Source organism: Abramis brama (assembly GCF_963993115.1).
Source record: "Abramis brama genome assembly, chromosome: 19".
NCBI lineage: Eukaryota > Metazoa > Chordata > Actinopteri > Cypriniformes > Leuciscidae > Abramis > Abramis brama.
In genome coordinates this window covers 19492995-19512489 of record NC_139981.1, presented here as the reverse complement: position 1 = coordinate 19512489, position 19495 = coordinate 19492995, and the positions used below count along the sequence as shown (strand labels likewise).

Genomic DNA, 19495 nt, shown 5'->3' with positions numbered 1-19495 from the left:
AAAACATTAATTCGAAATACTACCAAATAAAGCAAAAAAAGTCTGGCTCATCAATCTTCCCCCGACCCCCGCCCAGCGAGTGCTTGAAGTGCGTCAGAAACATAGTGTGATTTTGTAACAATCATGTCAGTTTTAAGACGCATTTTTTTATTATCACTTTTTTTTATTAATGTTTTACTCTACAGTTGTGCAGTTTTGGAGGGAATACAGTACAGGCCAAAAGTTTGGAAACATTACTATTTTTAATGTTTTTGAAAGAAGTTTCTTCTGCTCATCAAGCCTGCATTTATTTGATCAAAAATACAGAAAAATAATAATATTGTGATATATTATTACAATAATTGGTTTTCAATTTATTAATTATCATTTAGTTCTGTGATGCAAAGCTGAATTTTCAGCATCATTAGCCTACTCCAGTCTTCAGTGTCACATGTGACATCCAGTCTATCACATGATCCTTAAGAAATCATTCTAATATTCTGATTTATTATGAGTGTTGGAAACAGTTCTGCTGCCTAATATATTTGATGAATAAAAGGTTAAAAAGAACTGCATTTATTCAAAAATATATATATATATATATTTTCTAATTATATAAATCTTCTTTACGATCACTTTTTATCAATTTAACACATCCTTGCTGAATAAAAGTATTGATTTATTTAAAAAAAAAAGAAAGAAAATACTGACCCCAAATTACTGACCAGTAGTGTATATTGTTGTTACAAAAGATTTATATTTTAATTTTTGTATTATTTTTTTTTACTTTTTATTCATCAAAGTATCCTAAAAAAGTATCACAGGTTATGGAAAAATATTAAGCAGCAGAGCTGTTTCCAACTTTGATAATGAATCATCATATGATTTCTAAAGGATCATGTGATAGACTGGAGTAATGATCCTGAAAATTCAGCTTTGCATCACAGAAATAAATGATAATTTAAAGTATAATAAACTGAAAACCAATTACTTTAAATTGTAATAATATATCACAATATTATTTTTTTCTGTATTTTTGATCAAATAAATGCAGGCTTGATGAGCAGAAGAATCTTCTTTCAAAAACATTAAAAATAGTAATGTTTCCAAACTTTTGGCCTGTACTGTATATGGCATTTTTTAAATTTATTTGCCAAAATTAGTAATGATATTTATTTACAGGTTTATTAAAAATAGCAAAGTTCACATTAAATCTGTATTGTAAAATGTGCTATAAAAGATAATGGGGACTTGACTTGAATGCTAGATGTAATGCTCTTGGTATTTGTGTTTAGGCTGTAATGTGTGTGTGTGTGTGTGTATATATATATATATATATATATATATATATATATATATATATATATATATATATATATTATAGGCTAAATAATCATGAACACAATGACGGGGTGAAATGGGTTGTGATGCATGGGGCACCAGGTAAAATCTTGCCTAGGGCAGCAAATTGGTCAGGGCCGGCCCTGATGGCGAACAGTGCGAATCTGAAGTGTCTCAGCGGAAGGAAATAATCCATTATTTATTGGCTTTAATATATATATATATCTTATGGTTATAACCATAATCTAAATTGCAACAATTGAAATGAACAATATTTTTTTCACATTTTAATTACATTAGATGATGCAAATCTATCAGAGGTATACTGAGATGTAATCATTGTTCCATTTTTCAAGTTTTGTGTTTTTAACACATTCAGAGATGAAAATCAATTCATATTAGCTACACATCTAACCAGTCTGACAGGTACAAAAGCCATGACTAGATTAGCCTAAAAGAAGAATATATTCTGAAATATATCTGATATCTCCAAAACATTTTTGTCACTTGTGAAGAAATCCTTGTTGAGAATTACAGCATCCAGGCTTTAGCATTGTCTTTGAGGTATTGTGGTGTAGTTGTAAAAGATCAGGCCAGCAACTGAAAAGTTTGAACCTTGCAAAGGACGACTATCACTTCTGCGAGGTACGTAAACCCAGATTAATTACTTAATCTTTGATTCCTGACATTAGGGAATTGTAACACTCCAACACTGGAAAAATTCCTTGTTGTTTATAGGAAAATCAAGGATGGACACACATTTCAACAGAAGAGCACAAATACACATGCACACGCAACAGGACGGGCCTCTCTCCATCAGTTTACCCCCACCCTGAGTGTCAGAGGGTCTAGCCGGTCTGGAGAACAGATGTCAAGTCTCCTTCCATCTCTTTTGCTACCAACACAGCAATGTGCTGCTCCAAGAAAACATCTGTCTAAGCATTGACCATCAGCAAAGGGGCCCCGCAAGCTGGCTCATCGGCCCTTTGAAACTGCAAAGGTATTCTGAGCACCACCAGTGTGTCCATGACTGTAGATTCCTCTTAGTCCTTTCTAAATGAGAGCATATGTGTTCTAGACAAATTAAATCGGGTCATTTTGAAATGTTACTGAGATGTGAAGTATAAAATAATTGTTTAGCTCTGCATACCATGCAGAGTTCTATGCTTAATCAGAAGGTAGACAGTCCAAACAAACATCTTTCAACTGTTCAACTGAAAACCTAATGCCGTGAACCCCTTTGAACCAACCAGACCAATACACAAGTTCTGGACAAGAGCTAAAGCATTTGTCGCACTTTTTGATGTGTGCTCTCAGACGACCCATGAAGAACAAACAAATGCAAATCATGGCACACCTCGTCCTCACATTCCTGAAAGTGTGAAATTTGGAGGAGGGAAAGAGACCCTCATATTGTTACATCACCTCTCAGCTTAGAATCTATGATAAGATCATTAGCTCTATAATCACTCAAACAAAGGAAAGGTCTATAGGATTTTACAAACTACAACCCATTAATCACTTTTAATTAGTGTTTTAAATTAAATCAATCACTCTGAAGTAAGACTTGAGTCTTGATTAGTCTAGAAGTTTTTATTGATTTTGATTTGAAATAGCGTGCTCAAAATTGTCTCAAACTATTTATTCACAAAAAAATCCTAATTTAACTTTGTATATAGTTTCCATTTTTGTATTTATTTAAATATAAAACTTATCAGTTAAATAGATTGTCAAAATTAAGACATTTTTGTAGTATTTAATCAAGACAAGGTCAATAGCTCTGATCACCATTTTCAAAGAAGATACAGACTTTTTTCATATATGATATGGTTTCACAAAAAAAAAAAAAATAGATATGGTCTCTGAGCAAAAAACAAAGAATTGATCATGTTATATATAAGTTTTTTAGTCTTTGTAGTTCTACTGCTATGTAATAAGCTATACATGTTACAGAATCTTAAACATTCTACTGTAAATATTTCAAATCGATCTATTTTTCCATTACCACTGTATTCACAACAGATCAACACAGGACAGATAAAGGCATTTTGTAAGTGTTCTGCTGATGAGTGCACTGGTGTGATGGGACATGAAGGGTTAATTCGGTGGGGAGGGGAGGTGACAGCAAACCAAAAGAAGAGGGGATATAAAAACACCAAAGGCTTCGTGGGCACGAGTCTGACTGTGTTTGTGTTGGACTAAAGACTCGAAACGACAGAAGGGAACACACACACACACACACACTACTCTTGAGCTGTGGTGTCGTGTGTTATTTGACAGCGCGCTTTTACGCAGAAGGTGTGTGTGGATACTCTTGCGCAAGAGCGGCTCATACACCCTCCGGAGGACACAGCTCAGATGAGTTAGTCAGAGGAGGAACTTTGGATCTTGATCACACTGAAGATGGGCTTATAGTGAACTGCACTTCATCTCTGAGGACACTGGCGTTTGGAGAGGATGACAGCACGTTGCGCAACGCACCGGAGCGCAACAATGTACCCAAACCACAAGTTTTATATTAGACGTGAAGGGCAGACCACGCGAATTTAAATTTGATACATTTGTTTGTTGATTGGAGACTTTTTTCTATGTTTTATTATTAATATTTTCAAAGATAAGAATGCTGCAGGGTCTCAGACTTGTTCTTGTGCCAATGCTACCTGATTTACCTGCGCACAAGTAAAACTCCAGTTTTTCCTCAATGAAGAAGTAAAACGTCTTCTCTCCACATATACAATTTTCCTTTTGCATTTAATACTAATGTTAAAAGAAGAGTAAATACCTCAATGGAATGGTACACAGCTTTGGAGTTTGTGGGGCTTACTTCTCTGTTTCTTAAAAGTAATTCACGTTCTTTTTGGACATCAGGATTATAACAATAAGGCGAGGAACTATAGATCACTCATTGATCTGATCAGTTTTTCAAACGTGGAGTGGTTGGGATCATTTCTAGCTGGTTCCTCTTTTTCCCGTGAGTATTGCTGCTCTGGACCCCGAGGTGGCTCCGCAGTGGTGTGGCGGCTCCTCGTCCGCGGCGGATCCGGAGCTCGGAGTGTCTGCAGCGGCAGGAGGCGGCAGCGGAAGCCCGGCAGCGGTGGCAGGGCAGGGTCTTAAGAGCGCTCGAGTGAAAAGGATGGTGCGGCTGGCGGCGGAGCTGCTGTTGCTGTTGGGACTCCTTCTTCTGACGTTACACATCACAGTGTTGCGGAGCAGCCCGCTGCAGCACGGGAATGACACTGCGAGCTCGGAGCAGGACGCGCGGGTGGCGCAGGTTAGTTTATTCTAATTGTGTAACGCGTGACATGCCCAGGTCACATTTCACTCTAAAATCAAAATCAATTATTTTTTTAATTTTTTTATCATTCATAATTTATTTTTGCTCATTTATTTGGTTTTATTTTTCATTATTATTTTCAATTCATTTAATTAAAGTCATAATGCATAAAAATAAAATACATCAGTGAAAAGATAGATAGATAGATAGTGTAGATAGATAGATAGATAGATAGATAGATAGATAGATAGATAGATAGATAGATAGATATGAATAGAATATATATACACAAACTTCAACCTTAACATTATTATTTGTGATGTTGCACAGATTCATGCATTATTTTGTATATTTTCAGGCAGCTTTCACATAGCATATTCAAACTGAGCTGGGATGCAGCCAGTGTCAGAGATGGTCTCTTTCCCTCCAGTTAACAAGCTGCTGGCTATCATTTATCACCACTGGTCCATCACTGTCACCCAAGCATCCTGTTAATATGTTCTTGCTTCAAACTGTGCATTTGCCAAGATTAAAAAAAAGTATAGTACAATCAGACCAGGAAAGCCAAATATATTCAACACACTGGTGCACGGGGAGAAAGAGAGCAGGGTGACTTTCAGGGCTATGGAAAACATTCTCAGTTTAGACTGTCCTTCAGTGCTGTTAGCTGAGATTAAACCTGGCTTTAATGAGTCTGTGCAGATTTCAGCTAAAAGTGTTCTGCCATCTGTTTACGGAGCAAGTGCAGCGCTCCCAGAGACCAGACCCTGGGGTCAAGAAGGGTTTGAGATCAACGGGGCTTTGTTGGGTGCATTAAAAACCCTGCGGCTAGCTTTTTGATGTATTTTTAGCATGACACCAAGATGCCTTTGTCAGCCTGCAAACGTTGGCATAACACCATGATGAATGTGTGTTTATCCACTATGGTGGCTCTCTTGTAGAGGAACGGCAGCAGCGTGATTCAGGTGAACAGTTAAATGATGAAACAGAAGCTGAAAGCTAAAAGTTTGTATTTCAACAGTCTGTTCAGTCAGTGGCTAAAGGAAGTGAATGAATCCCGGGTGAGTCTTTACAGTTTAGCCCTGGAGGTCAAGTCTGTGGTTTTGTGCGGAGAGTCTTGGGACAGAACTCGCTTTTCTCGGAACACGTTTATGACATACATGGCTGTTGGAAATATGCCTGGAATGTACATAGAATGTGTCAAACTTAACCAGGTTTGAAGAGGGTTGGGGGCAGCAGTGAGGGATGGAGGCAGTAGAGTTTGGTGATGACAAAAACGCTTTAATGGCAGCTTCTGATCTCAAATGAACAGATACAGTATGAGAAACACCAACACTTGCTAATTTGTAAACATTCTAGTGGCCATAGCCTGAGAGGACAGCATCAATTATTTATAATTCCTTTATGATTTAATCTATAGGATTCACAATGTTATAGTCAGAAATGTAAGAATTTGATAATGAACATAATTACCAGAAATTAATTAAATGAATAAATATAATACTGTCCCAGTTATAAAACTATATACACTTTAAAATTAATATATTAATACCTAATATTTCTCACGATTCAGTGAGATCCAGTAAGACCAAGAGTGACCCATATGTAAACTTAAATCAAGTTAAATTCTTTGTTAAGTGAAATTGTGTAAATATTTGTTTTTTTAAAGAATGTATCTTAAATATAAATATATTTGCCTTATTTCCATTGTTTATCACTTGTTTATGCTCAAGCAAGTACAAAAAAACTGCAAGTGCCACAAGACCAATTACTGTCGAAAATATGAAAATAATTCTTAATATCTTTGCTAACCACACAAATTTATAAAAAAAATATATATATCAAGGATCTGATTTTTGTAGTGTATTGCTAATGAGGGAAACATGTCCCAATTAGTGTTCCTAATATTCATCAGTCATTGCAGGTTTTAAAATGCACAATCCTTAAGATTTTACATTCTGGTCCCTGCCAAACTTGAATATTTGGTTACGTAATTGTCCAGACTTCAAGATGTAGTGCATTTTCCTCATGAAGTCAGAAAAGCAAATATTTTTCTACTTCATATAGGTGTCGCATTGAAAGCCTTTTGCACTTTGTGTTTAGCCTTCATTTCCTGTCCAGTCTCCTGGGAAGACCCCCTGAGAGGTTCCCAATTGAAATGGTGTCATGCTCCTTAAGCAAAGGGAATGAAGAGGAAGCGGGAGGTGGAAGTAGTCGGAAATGTAATGGGGGCGTCTGTATGTCACCCTTGTGTCTGTTTTCATAGTCAGAGGCCCATACTGTTTGAGAATGGTGTGTAATGTCTTTGTAGGAACTGTGTTATGTCACGGTTACAGTTTTTCACAATATTTAAGGCCTCAGTTATTAAAGCATTAAAACATTTCAAGTAATCTTCTAGTATATCCAGGATTTTCTAGGATTTTGTATTGGAGTCTCTTAAATAGTCAATTTTTCTGCCAAAACATGTTGATATTACATCAGTAATGCTGACTTTGTCCTCATTAGCACCATGCTATTAGACGCCGCATATTGTTCATTATTTAGCACTCGTATACCAATGTTGTTTTGGGAAATTCAACTCATTTCAATGAATCAGTTCATTTGAGTGGGCCAGTTAAACAAACCAGTTTGGAAAAGCTGTTGGCTGATTATCATTATTGAAGTGTTAGTAGTCTGTAGTATAGCTAACTACTTTTTCAAAAGGGTGGCACTTGATTATTTAAAGTAGCTTGGAAAACAACTGTTTCAGAGTAGCTTCCCCAAAACGGTTGGACTTTTTTCCCCTTTTACCTGAAGCGAAATGCATTCTACACTACACTGCTCTCTGCACTTAGGCAGTCAAACAAAATGGCTTGAGTGAAAGAGAGGGAGGAGAGAAAGAGACAAAAGATTGATGGTGCCCTTTGATCTTATTGTCTAGCTCAGTATGCATGATTACAAGCTACTTATAGCTGTCCAATTGTGGAGTAATTGCCCCCTCTGTGTGTATGTGACAGCGAACACATGCCTTGGCAGTCTTACGGGAAAACAATTACAACCCTCTTTGACAGGGAAAAGCATATTTTTTTCTGTCAGCCAGCACAACAGTTTTGCAATGGGCTTCGTTCTATATCTATTTCAGCTGCTCAAGAGTAGAACAGTGCAGGACTGTAGCCAGAAACCCTCTCTTGATCCAAGGAAAGACAGGAGCCAGGCCATCCGCCTTTGACGTTTCCAACTCCTTAAAAATGACTAAAGAATATCTTTTTTACATTTCATAAAAACAGATGGCAGATGGCTGAAACATAACAGCAGTTATTAGGTCAATTTTATCTATCTGTGCTTACTACAATACTGCTGCCTATTTTAAAGAAAAAATAACAGAAAAAATAAGATTCTGACATTCATACATGTACGCTGTTATTTTTAAGGAAAACAAAACAGATTTTTTTAAGAATCTCCACATACGTTTAAAAGTTTGGGGTCAGTATGAATCCATACTATTTTTTATTTTTTTATTAATACTTTTATTCAGCAAGGACACATTCAAATGGTTAAAAGTGACAGTAAAGACGTTTAACAAATAACGTATGTTCTTGAATCCTGAAAAATGTATCAGGGGTTTCACAAAAATATTAAGCAGCACAACTGTTTTCAACACTAATAATAATACTAAGAAATGTTTCTTGAGCAGCAAATCCAAATATTAGAATGCATTTTGAAGGATCATGTGACACTGAAGACAGGAGTAATGATGCTGAAAATTCAGCTTTGCCATCACAGGAATAAATTACATTTTAAAATATAGCTTTTCTAAACTCACCAAGGTTGCATGTATTTGATAAAACTTATCATTAAAAAATCTTTCCGACCCCAAACTATATATTATTTTTGTGTTTGTGTGTTCCACAGAAAGAAAGAAAAACAACCACCACAATAATACTGGGAACAGCATTAAAGACAGCAAATAATGATATAAATAATAGATTGTTTTTCCAGTCCCTTTAAGTGATCAGATTCTAATTTCTCTCCTCCCAATTATGTTCAGTAGGCTAATCTTTTTTATGATGCTTTTTGTGAACTGTCCCTCCTGTTGCTTTATGTGATGGGCTATTGTTATAGTACTCTCATAGGATTCACAGAAAGTCTCTAGTGTGTGTGTGTTTATATTATGGGGTGATAAGGAGCAATGTAGCACCTGTGGGTAATTAGGCCATTTGAGGTGAGATTGAGTGAATGGAGCAGTCAATGTCTCTAATCTCCGTCAGTGTAAACAAACAGTGCTGGGCTGAGCTGGATGAAACCAGTATTGTTTCCCTTGATCTCAGTCTTCAAGGTCTCTTTCGTGAACATATGGCTGGCTAAAAGGGTGTTAAAAGACGTCTAGGTTGCAATCGCACATTTCAGGTATTTCTGATCATTTCTGGCATAAAGTCCTCAATGTGCCAGTTTATTAACTTTCTGCTGAACAGATTCGATGAACAAACCATGATGGAGAAACCATTGTAGCTGGTTTGTGAGTCCAAGGTGGTCTACCAGCACTAACCAGGTTGACCAGGTCAAAAACCAGCTGATAGTCGATCTTACCAAACATCTAGAGCAGCGAATGACCAAAGACGACCAGCTTGAACTAGCTAGGGAACACTATTCCATTTATCAACCTCTGTCATCACAGTCTCGTGGCAATTTGTAACTATTTTAAGTTTTGGCGAATTGGTGGCTAATTTGTATGATCTGCTTATGGCCCAGTGGTGGTTATGTTTAGTCGTGGGTTTAGGGTAGGACCATCATGCTTACTTATTTTATTTTTTTAATTTTGGTACCATTCACATCATAATCGGCACTTCGTAAATAGTTATGTTTTCCCATGAGATTGGGTTGCCACTGTGCACTCCTGCTGACGGTGACCTCTGATTGAGACGTGAATTGACCTCTGCCATTTTAACCAGTGAATAATGGAATAATGAATCTAATGATGTTGAGCACTTTTAACCACTCTCATCTGTATTTATACCAGGACGCTGCTTTTTTTCCTTGTTGGGAAGTTAGACAATGTAAATATACTTCTACGCTGCGTCTAACGTCAATTGTAGAACGTCTCCCGAGGTCAGGGCGAAAACAAGCAGATAATTGAGATGAATTTTTGAATGTGTGACAACAAAGAGTCAAGAATTATTTACAGAGGGATGATTCACTCTGAATGGCTTCCTTTAACATTTGTCTTTTTGCAAAACCATTCAAGTCTTTGAGTGTCTGTGGGCCAACTGGTGGGTAATAAAACATTGGGTCACAGCCACAGGTTTGTTCTGATAGTGGACAGCAGGAAAAACTATGCTAAATGCAAACAATAAAATGCAACTAACCTTATATAGTTAGCATGATAAAATAAATAGACCTATTCACTTTTAAAAGGGAGGTGAAAATGATCAAATGTGGGTCCTGAAGAAAAAATTAATTGAGAACTACTCATCACATATTTCAATGTTTCTCTTATCGTTTCATGCAGAATAATGTCAATGCAGATAGCAGCTCCTCCGTTCAGAAGGGGCCGGGTGACAGACAGTCCCGAGTGGCTCATATTCCAGCGTCTCAGCCTTGGGCTCAGAGTCATGGGACAGGGGGCAGCCTGCAGAGAGATGGCCCAGGAGCTTTTCTGCTGGACCTGCAGAACTTTCCTGATCTTTCCAAAGCTGATATAAATGGGCAGAACCCCAACATACAGGTAGGAAGATGCTGAAATTCAATGCGTTTTCCTTAGATTTACCAAATCGCTTGCAATGTTGCAATGACACATTAGTGATATTAATGACTTAAATACAAATTAAGAAAATAAGATATATTCTCTTATTTTACACATTTTTGCATCTCAAATAAATGCAACATTTTAAGCAAGTTTATTTGTATTAGACAAAATAATGATTAATACAATGTTGTTGTTTTTGCTGTGCACAAACACAAAGACTTTTAAAGGAGACATGGCTGACCAAGCACATAAAGTGAAATCTTGGCAAAGGGAAAGTGGCAGAAAGCCCTGATGCACATCAGCACTTCTTTTCAAAAATAGAGCCTTTTGGTCCCCCCCCCCCCCTCCCCCCCTTTCTCTCTCTCACACACACACACACACACACACACACACACACACAAACACACAACCTCTAACATTCACCTAGCCGATTCTCAGTAACCACATACACCTGCACAGCACCAGCCGCCAACTAATCCATCATGGTCTTGATCCACATCAGAAGGAAAAACATGTGAGTCTTGACCAAGAATGGCAGAAAGGATAAAGTGTATCGATGTCTTAAGATGGCAGTGAATGTGTGTGTGTGTGTGTGTGTGTGTGTGTGTGTGAGAGAGAGTCTCAAGGGGGGTGTGTGGGCATGGGTATCTTTGATCCAAAGCATCATCTGGCTTTCATGGTCTTAAGGAGGCTGAGAGGCCCTTTGAACTTGATGTTTAGGTGGAGAGAGCGAGAGAAATAGAGGCTAGAGAGGGGACGCCCACCCCCTGCCCCAATCTGGGAGGCACATGTGTTACTTGTGGGGTGTTTGGCTGGGATGGGGGGGTGGGGGGGATGGGGGGTGGCAGAATGGCAGCCTCTCAGAGCGAGTCATGGAGCATGACCATGACCTAAGTCAACGTCCATCTGGACCTCCACAACATCACACCACCCCTCACTGTTTGATGTTCCACAAAACCTCTCTCCCTACAACAAACACCCTTGATCTGTATGATTATTCTCAACATGTGCAAGTAAACATTAGATTCACAATAAAAGGGACCGATACAGACTGCAGTGTTTGATTTAGTTTTACAGCACAGCATGAAAGTACTGTTTTGAAATGTTTCTTACAAAAGGAAACTGTTGGAGTTATGATGGTATCAGATGGTACTACCATAGTACTTTGATATGACAATATTTAAAAAAAATCTTTTTAGGTTACCATAGAAGTGGTGGACAGCCTGGAAGGTTCTGAGCCAGAGAAGGGAATACGCAAAGAAAACAAGCCTGGCTGGGTGGCTCCTAACTGGAGGAACTGGTGGCAGCGTTCATCTTCCACGTCCTCAGCTTCCACCCCAAAAGGTCCCGGTGAACAGGATTACGAGAGTAACACGGAGGACAGCAACTTCCTCAAACCGCTGGGAGACTGGGAGCGAAGAGGGTCTGCCGGCACGGGAAGCAGAACACAGACAGAATACGGTACGTTACAGGCGAGTGTTATGAGTTATTGTCTTAATGAAAGGCTCTGCAAAGCTTAAATATGGCTCTGCCGTGAGGTGATGGAATCTGTAATTTGCACGTCAGATGATTTACGCTGTCACTATAACAAGGACAGCACTTCTTATGGAGTTTGTGATTGTAGATTGCTTCCTGTGACAGACGGATTCCTGCAACAGTCTGTCTCTGTGACAGAACACACTCCTGAACATCAAAGGAGGAAAGAGAATCCAGAGCATCTGTTCCTCCAGTCCAATAGCTCTCTTTCTGTCTTATTTTTTGGTAAAGTGGAGCTAAATGAGTGAATGTGTGTTACTGTCAGAGACTGCACTTCCTGTCAAATTCATTCTTACCCTGTCACCACAGATCAATGGGTTAGGGTAATATCAATCTGAAGCAAAAAATTCTCCATATAAATTTTCCTCATGACACACATGGCCCGTTGAGGCCGTGACTCATTCCTGAGGGTTTGCCATAACTACTGTTGATTGGCTTATTCGTTTCCATTAGCGGTGTGTGTAGGGAACTGTGGCTCATGTGGGTTTCAGACATGTTGTTGCCTGTGAGTTGGCCCGCAATCAACTGTGACCATGCGGTTTGACGGCGCTGAGAGTAATGTTGTCTTTTTAAGACCAAAGCTCTTTGTTTTTCTCTCATCAGGGGGAGTGGATATAGATTGTGGTTGCTTGGTTGGTTTGTGCATGTGTGTGTGACTGTATATATACACACTACCAGAAAAGTTAGAATTATGTAATGACCAAAAAAAATGTTAAACAAATCAAAACGTTCTTATAATTTAGCTTTTTCAAAGGAGCCACCCTTGGCTTGGCTGTTTTTCTTTTAGTTTAGAGTATAAACTTTGATCATTATTAAATGGTTTGCATATAAATACAGCGCATTTCTATACAAAGCTAACATTATTATTACTATTGTTATTATTATTATTATTATTATTATTATTATTATTAATTAAATAATGATCCATGTTTATGCTCTAAAATAGCTTTACATAAATTGTGGCTACAAATTAATTTCTTTACAAACTCTAATAATAATAAACTTAAACATAAATAGATTATTATTAAAATTCCAACTTTGTTTTGGCCTCCTTTTGGCATACGTTAAGGCTACATTCAGACTGTCAGTCCAAATCTGAGTTTGTGCATATTCAATTGAAATCCGATCAGATTTAGCAAGTGTGAACGTCAAAAAAATTGCATGAAATGTGCTTTTTGCAAATCCGTTTTGAGCTACATTCATATGTAGTTTGAAATCCTATTTAAATCGCATTTCTGGAAATCTGTTTCAGCCTGACTGCTTTGATCGGATTTCGCGTGGTTTATGTGACTTTCTCACGCCACGTAAAACGTAAACTTCAGACATTGTTATAGGAAACATGCTGAAAGTCGCTGCAGAAACCAGGTTGTGCAACGCTGTCTCACAAGCAATTTGTACGAATTCGTACGAGTGAGTACGAGGTGGCTAATTCGTACAAATTCGTATGATTTGTCTTAACCCCAGTGAGGGGTAGGTTTAGGGACGGGGTCAGGGGTAGGTCATTTGTACGAATTCATAAGAATTGGGCAACTCGTAAAATATGTACGATTTAGCAAAAATCGGACGAATTTGTACGAATTAGCCACATCGTAAAATACATACGAATTGGTGTGAGATCAGATTGGGTTGTGTTGTTGCAAAGTGCCGGACAAGCAGAAAATGACAATGTAACGGACACATGTTTTGATACCGGCGGAGACGACAGCACAGAATAAAGCTACGCATACCAGGCTCCTATGTATCTGTCACTGCCTTGGAAGATGTAGTAGTCTGGCTACATAGTCATTGTAATGTTGTAAAAATGAGAACATCTGAATTGCAAACCCCTCCATGTTGCAGTTGTTGTTTTTGGCGTATCACTTCCAACGCAACGTCATTGCCATAGAACCCAAGGCAGATATTCCGGAAAAATAAAGAGCACCACTGGACACACACATCAGATATGAACAGTTGTGATACACAATGTGGACGGACAGTCATTAGATCCACAAATACACAAATAATCAGATTTGTACTGACAGTGTGCACATAGCCATAGTGTCTGACAGACGAACTGTAAACGCCCATTGTGAGGATATAAAAACTGTATTAAAGGCAATAAAATTGCAATGTCAGAAAAAGACATTAAAAACACTCCACCTCGATACTTCAGTAACTGTTTTGGTCGGCCCTCATCACTGAATTTAAGAGTAGTTCTTGTACATTGTTTTAAAAGGAGTTGGAAGTTGGCATAGGTATGCAGACTTGGCTCATTCATTCACCCACTCCCATGTGTATCAGCCAATTAGAGAGGTATGCTAATGGTATAGGCCAGCAGACCGACTTTAAGCGCCTCAGGTATTTGAAACATAAGGTCTAAATCAGATCTACTCAGTGGGACAGGAGTACAGCACAACCTGTGCTTGAAGTCATGTCATAACACTCAAGTGCCAGTGAATTTGTGAAATTTGACTGTTTTCTTGCCTCTATTACAGACTACATAGATGGGGAAGGTGACTGGAGCGGTTGGTCACCATGCAGTGTGTCTTGTGGAAATGGCAACCAGAAGCGAACCAGGTCGTGTGGCTATGCCTGCACAGCAACAGAGTCAAGGACATGTGACATGCCCAGCTGCCCTGGTAAGACAGCCCTTCTTTGGATTATCCTTTATTCAAGAAAACTCCTGTACCTAGATTACAAAGTGGCATATGCAGCCAAAGGACAATCTTAAACATTAATGGCACTTTCTTATGTACAGGGATTGAAGATGCTTTCAAGACAGCAGCGACAGAAGTCAGTCTGCTTGCTGGCACTGAAGAGTTTAATGCAACAGAGCTCTTCGGAGTTGGTGAGTTATTTTGTAATTTAACATCACCTGGGTAACCGATCACTAATTAAAACCAATACCCCAAGTGAGAAAAACAAGCTCCTAGCTCTATAATTTACCCTTTTTTTTACTTTTACTTTTTATTCAAACAGAGATATGGCATTTATACATCATTTAAACCTACTAGCTTACTGTCCTAAATGTAGGAAAATGTGGAAGCTTGTTTCCGCCACAGAATAAAACATTTTAAAAGATAGTTGCGACTTTTTCAGAATTGTATGATATAAAGTTGCAATTGCATGTTATAAAGTCAGAATTGTGAGATGTAAACTCGCAATTACGTGTTATAAAGCAATTAAACTCGCAATTCTGAGAAAAAAAAAATCTGAATTGCAAGTTTATTTCTCACAATTGCAATTTTTTATCTCACAATTCTGACTTATAACACACACAATTGGCACTTTATATCACGCAATTCTGAATTATTAAAATAAAGTCAGAATTGCGAGATATAAACAATTGTTATTCTTTATTCTGTGGCGGAAACAAGATTCCATAGGAAACCCTACAGTTAGACTAGAAATAATATTTCTTGAATTAGTAAATGTTGCTTACACACAACATCACCACTACTGAATCCACAGCATGACTTCTGATTCCTGAAAGAATTAGTCTTATGAGTTTGTTCTTTTTTTTTTTCGTTAATCAAAACTATACAGTGCAACTACTGTGATTTGTTCATAGTAGTTCATAATATTAATAGTTGCACACAATGGTTTTGATTCACTAAAAATAACCAACTCTTAAGATTGATTGATTCATGAATCGGACCAGTCTTATGAATTTTTGTCTTTTTAGTTAATCAAAACTATACAGGGCAGCTGTTGAAACCCAATACTTACATTTTAAAGTGTAATCCAGCAATTTCTCTCAAAAAAATCCTGGCGTCACCGGCACGCAATGAATTCTGGGGTAGGGTAGGCTGCGAAAGATCCATCTGTTTTGTCCTTCATTGCCCGGGAAACGAAGGCCACATTTCGAGGCCACATTTGAAAGAGCCTTCGAATTGGGACAGCCTTTATCGTGCCGCTGTGATGCAATTGGCCTTCGAATGCGGCCTTCGAAGGATGCATCCATCATTCTTAGCCATCAATAGTAGATATTAGATATATGAAAAGTGTTAGTCACCCATTTAAACATTACTTTAACTGTGTGATCCTGATTGTGATGTTGGCCCTCAGATACAGACAGTTGCGAGCGTTGGATGAACTGCAAGAGCGAGTTCCTCAAGAAATACATGAGCAAAGTGGCCAACGACCTTCCCAGCTGCCCCTGCTTTTACCCAACTGAAGTGGCCTACAGCACCGCAGACGTCCACGATGCCGCAACGAGGCGCAACTTCCGCTGGAAGGACGCCAGCGGCCCGAAGGAGAAGCTGGAGATCTACAAACCCACTGCTCGCTATTGCATCCGCTCCATGCTCACGCTGGAATCCACCACGCTGGCGGCCCAACACTGCTGCTACGACGACAGCATGAAGCTCATCACCCGGGGCAAAGGGGCAGGTACGCCCAACCTCATCAGCACGGAGTTCTCCGCTGACCTGCATTACAAAGTGGACATCCTACCATGGATCATCTGCAAGGGCGACTGGAGCCGCTATAACCAGGCTCGTCCTCCAAATAACGGACAGAAATGTGCAGAGAACCCCCAGGATGAGGACTACTACAAACAGTTTGAGGAGGCCAGGGAGTTTTGAGCCGAGAAGCTGCTATGCTCCTTCTAAAACAGAAGCAGAACTCGTGTTGTGTGTTTGAACAGGACTTGCTATGAGAAACAGACAGCACCGTCTACAACAAGCACAGAAGATCTTTATATGTTTGCCCTCAGAACCTCTTTTCATAGTGTTTTCGTGGGAAGAATAATACCAAGTAACTCATCATGGTTCTCTCCAGATTGTTTATCTATATTACTTGGGGTTTCTCAACATATTTGCCATTCTGTCTGAATTTTTATTAGGAGTAAAAGGGAACAACTAAAGGGAAGTCATATCAGGAATCACCCCACCAATGATCGGTTTTGCATGCTTATTTTATGCCCTACATGCAGTTGGAAAGCCTCTCCTCAGGATTCTTGGACAGATTCAAGGATATCGGATACAATATTCAGGTTTCTGTGTAAACAAGCATAATTTGTCTAGTTGGATGAACAGAATTCCTATATTATGTCCTGTTGCATCACTTTTCCTTTTGTCAAAAACCTGCATAATCCTTGCAAAGTATTTATTGAGTCATAGTTATGTGTCAATGGTAGGGGTTTGTGCATATAGATGTATGGATACATTTTGAGTCCTAAATAAATAGGCCATGTCACATTAAACATCAGCACCACCAAATGCCTCTCAATGTGTTAAATTTGCAGGAGATGATTCCATATAGGAACTGCTGAGGTCGAAGGGTCTTCCAACTTCTGTTACAGTCAAATGAGATCCGTCCTCGGGTATTAAACACTTTAAGCCATTCCACAAGACTCCTATTAGCTCCATCCTGAAACAGGCCTAAGCTCCGCTTTTGATGTCTGATGCAAAATACTCTTCCCCCTTTAAAAGGGGCTCAAAGTCTTTTTTGCAAGCTTGCTCATATTCTCGAATTCCTCAGTAATTTCTCTGACTATGATCATGCAATCACATGAATAGAAGGCTGCATTCTTCGGGCCAACGCTGAAACCTCAGAGCATCCTTTCAGTTTGTTTTTTGCTAGACCAATCCCAGGCCAACATTTGACCTCTGCAGTGACATAATACCAAACAAGTAGATACTTTGCTTTAATTAAAATGGTTTCTTGTAACTTGTAACTGTCTATATGAGTTTCTATGAACAGGACTCAAGATTTTCCTTGGCCAATTTATATAAGCAAGACATTTTTATATTTGCTAGAAACATTTATATTTTTTCATGAAATGTTACTTCTTTTTTTTTTTACATCAAACAAATAAAAATGCAATATATATTTTTTAAAAACACCGCTCAATAGGTTGGGGTCGATAAGATTTCATGTTTTTGAAAGAAGTCTCTTATGCTACGGCTGCTTTTATTTGATCAAAAATACAGTAAAAACAGTAATTTTGGGTAACACTTTACAATAAGGTTCATTAGTTAACAATGAATGTATTAACTAACATGAACTAACAAAGAGTATTTATTTAGTTTTTAATAAATACTTTGTTAATGTTAGTTAATAAAAATACAGCTGTTCATTGTTTGTTCATGTTAGTTCACGTAGCTAATGTTAACAAATACAACCTTTGATTTTGATAATGAGATTGATAGATGTTGAAATGAATATTAACTAAGATTAATTAATGCTGTAGAAGTATTGTTCATTATAAGTTCATGTTAACTAAGGTAGTTAACTAATAAACCTTATTGTAAAGTGTTACCGTAGTAGTGTTATATATATGTGTAATATATATATACAGTAATATTTTTAAATATATTGTTGGAATCATGTTGGAAATCATATGGATATAATGAAACTAAATTCATAAACACACTTGGAAATGATGCAGAATGTGTCACTACCACCTCACTGCATTTGGTGCCTAGCAGGTGTTGTTGAATGTTGATGCATGTTCGCAGTGAGTCAAATGATTGTACATAACAGCCCTAACATGTTAAACTTCATGACAGCAGCCCACATAGCAGGTGACATTGAGCACAACCGCGTCCTGAGCTCCACAAGACGAGATCAGCAGGATGCAGATCAAGAACGTCTGCTGTTAGTATCAAGTGAATTCTCCTGGTCTTCTCCCATCTCACCTTCAGAAAAGCACTTCAGAGTGAAGGCTAAGCTTACAGCATGGAGCTGGGTAAGCAGCAGTGATCTTTATTGAATCAGACCGTCTGCTTCAGAGGCCCCTCGACATCAAAGCAAACAGCCTGCTTTATTTTAAAACATCAGGCCTGTGTTAGAGCGGTGGCAGAGCCTGCCCCATACCAACTCTATCTCTCACACACAATCCACATGTCCTCTGAGAACTTACACCATTTCCATTTACAGCTCCACTGTGCTTCTGACTTACAGACAGCTGTGGACAGTGACAGACTTCTGCATTCACGGAAGGTGTTTACTACTGGATGCCGTCAATATTATAGTTTCAATATAGCCATCTCCTTAATACAAAGCTTACAAATAATAGGCATAATTTTAAACACTTAATAACCAAAGACAAGATAATGCACCAGTCATTACTGCAGTGTATTGGTCTTTAGTCCCAAACAGTGATGGTTAGATCATTTTACAATTGCAAAGAAAAACTAAATGCTTAAAATTCAGGCCTTATTTACACCGTGTCCCTCTTGATTTGGAATTATTTTTGTAGTTTGACTGAAGCTGAATCCATGTAACAATATTCTGAGAAATGACAAATGATTGTATCTTTATTTCTCTAAAGAAAGTACATTGTACATTGACCATGTTAATACTGAATAAACATTTAAAAAAATGCAGGCCTAAAATTGGAAACGCACTACAGTAAATACATGAAATACATTAATCTACAAAACTGCTACATTATATTATATGTACAAATTAAAGCTCTGTTATGTTCATATTTACAATTATTTGCAATTGATATATTTGCAATAAGTCCTAAAGTTTCCTAAAGGTCATAAAGTAAAAAAAAAAAAAAAAAGTAAAAAAATAAATAAAAGTATTGTATTCTACAGTATAAAATCCATTACAATCTATTCAACATTACAATAATATCTTCCCAGCATACACAGAGCCATGAATAATTGATGAAGTTGCATAAATAAAATGATAATGTTTTATCATAT

General features: G+C 38.0%; 1 protein-coding gene across 1 annotated transcript; it reads left to right on the top strand.

The window, feature by feature from the left end:
- Nucleotides 1-3451: 3451 nt before the first annotated feature.
- On the top strand, nucleotides 3452-17672 carry ism1 (isthmin 1). Its single transcript, XM_084093706.1, has 6 exons — nucleotides 3452-4591; nucleotides 10080-10295; nucleotides 11516-11777; nucleotides 14327-14470; nucleotides 14590-14679; nucleotides 15900-17672. The coding sequence occupies exons 1-6, from the start codon at nucleotides 4454-4456 to the stop codon at nucleotides 16415-16417; spliced, it is 1368 nt and encodes a 455-aa protein (XP_083949832.1). The 5' UTR covers nucleotides 3452-4453; the 3' UTR covers nucleotides 16418-17672.
- The last annotated feature ends 1823 nt before the right edge of the window (nucleotides 17673-19495 follow it).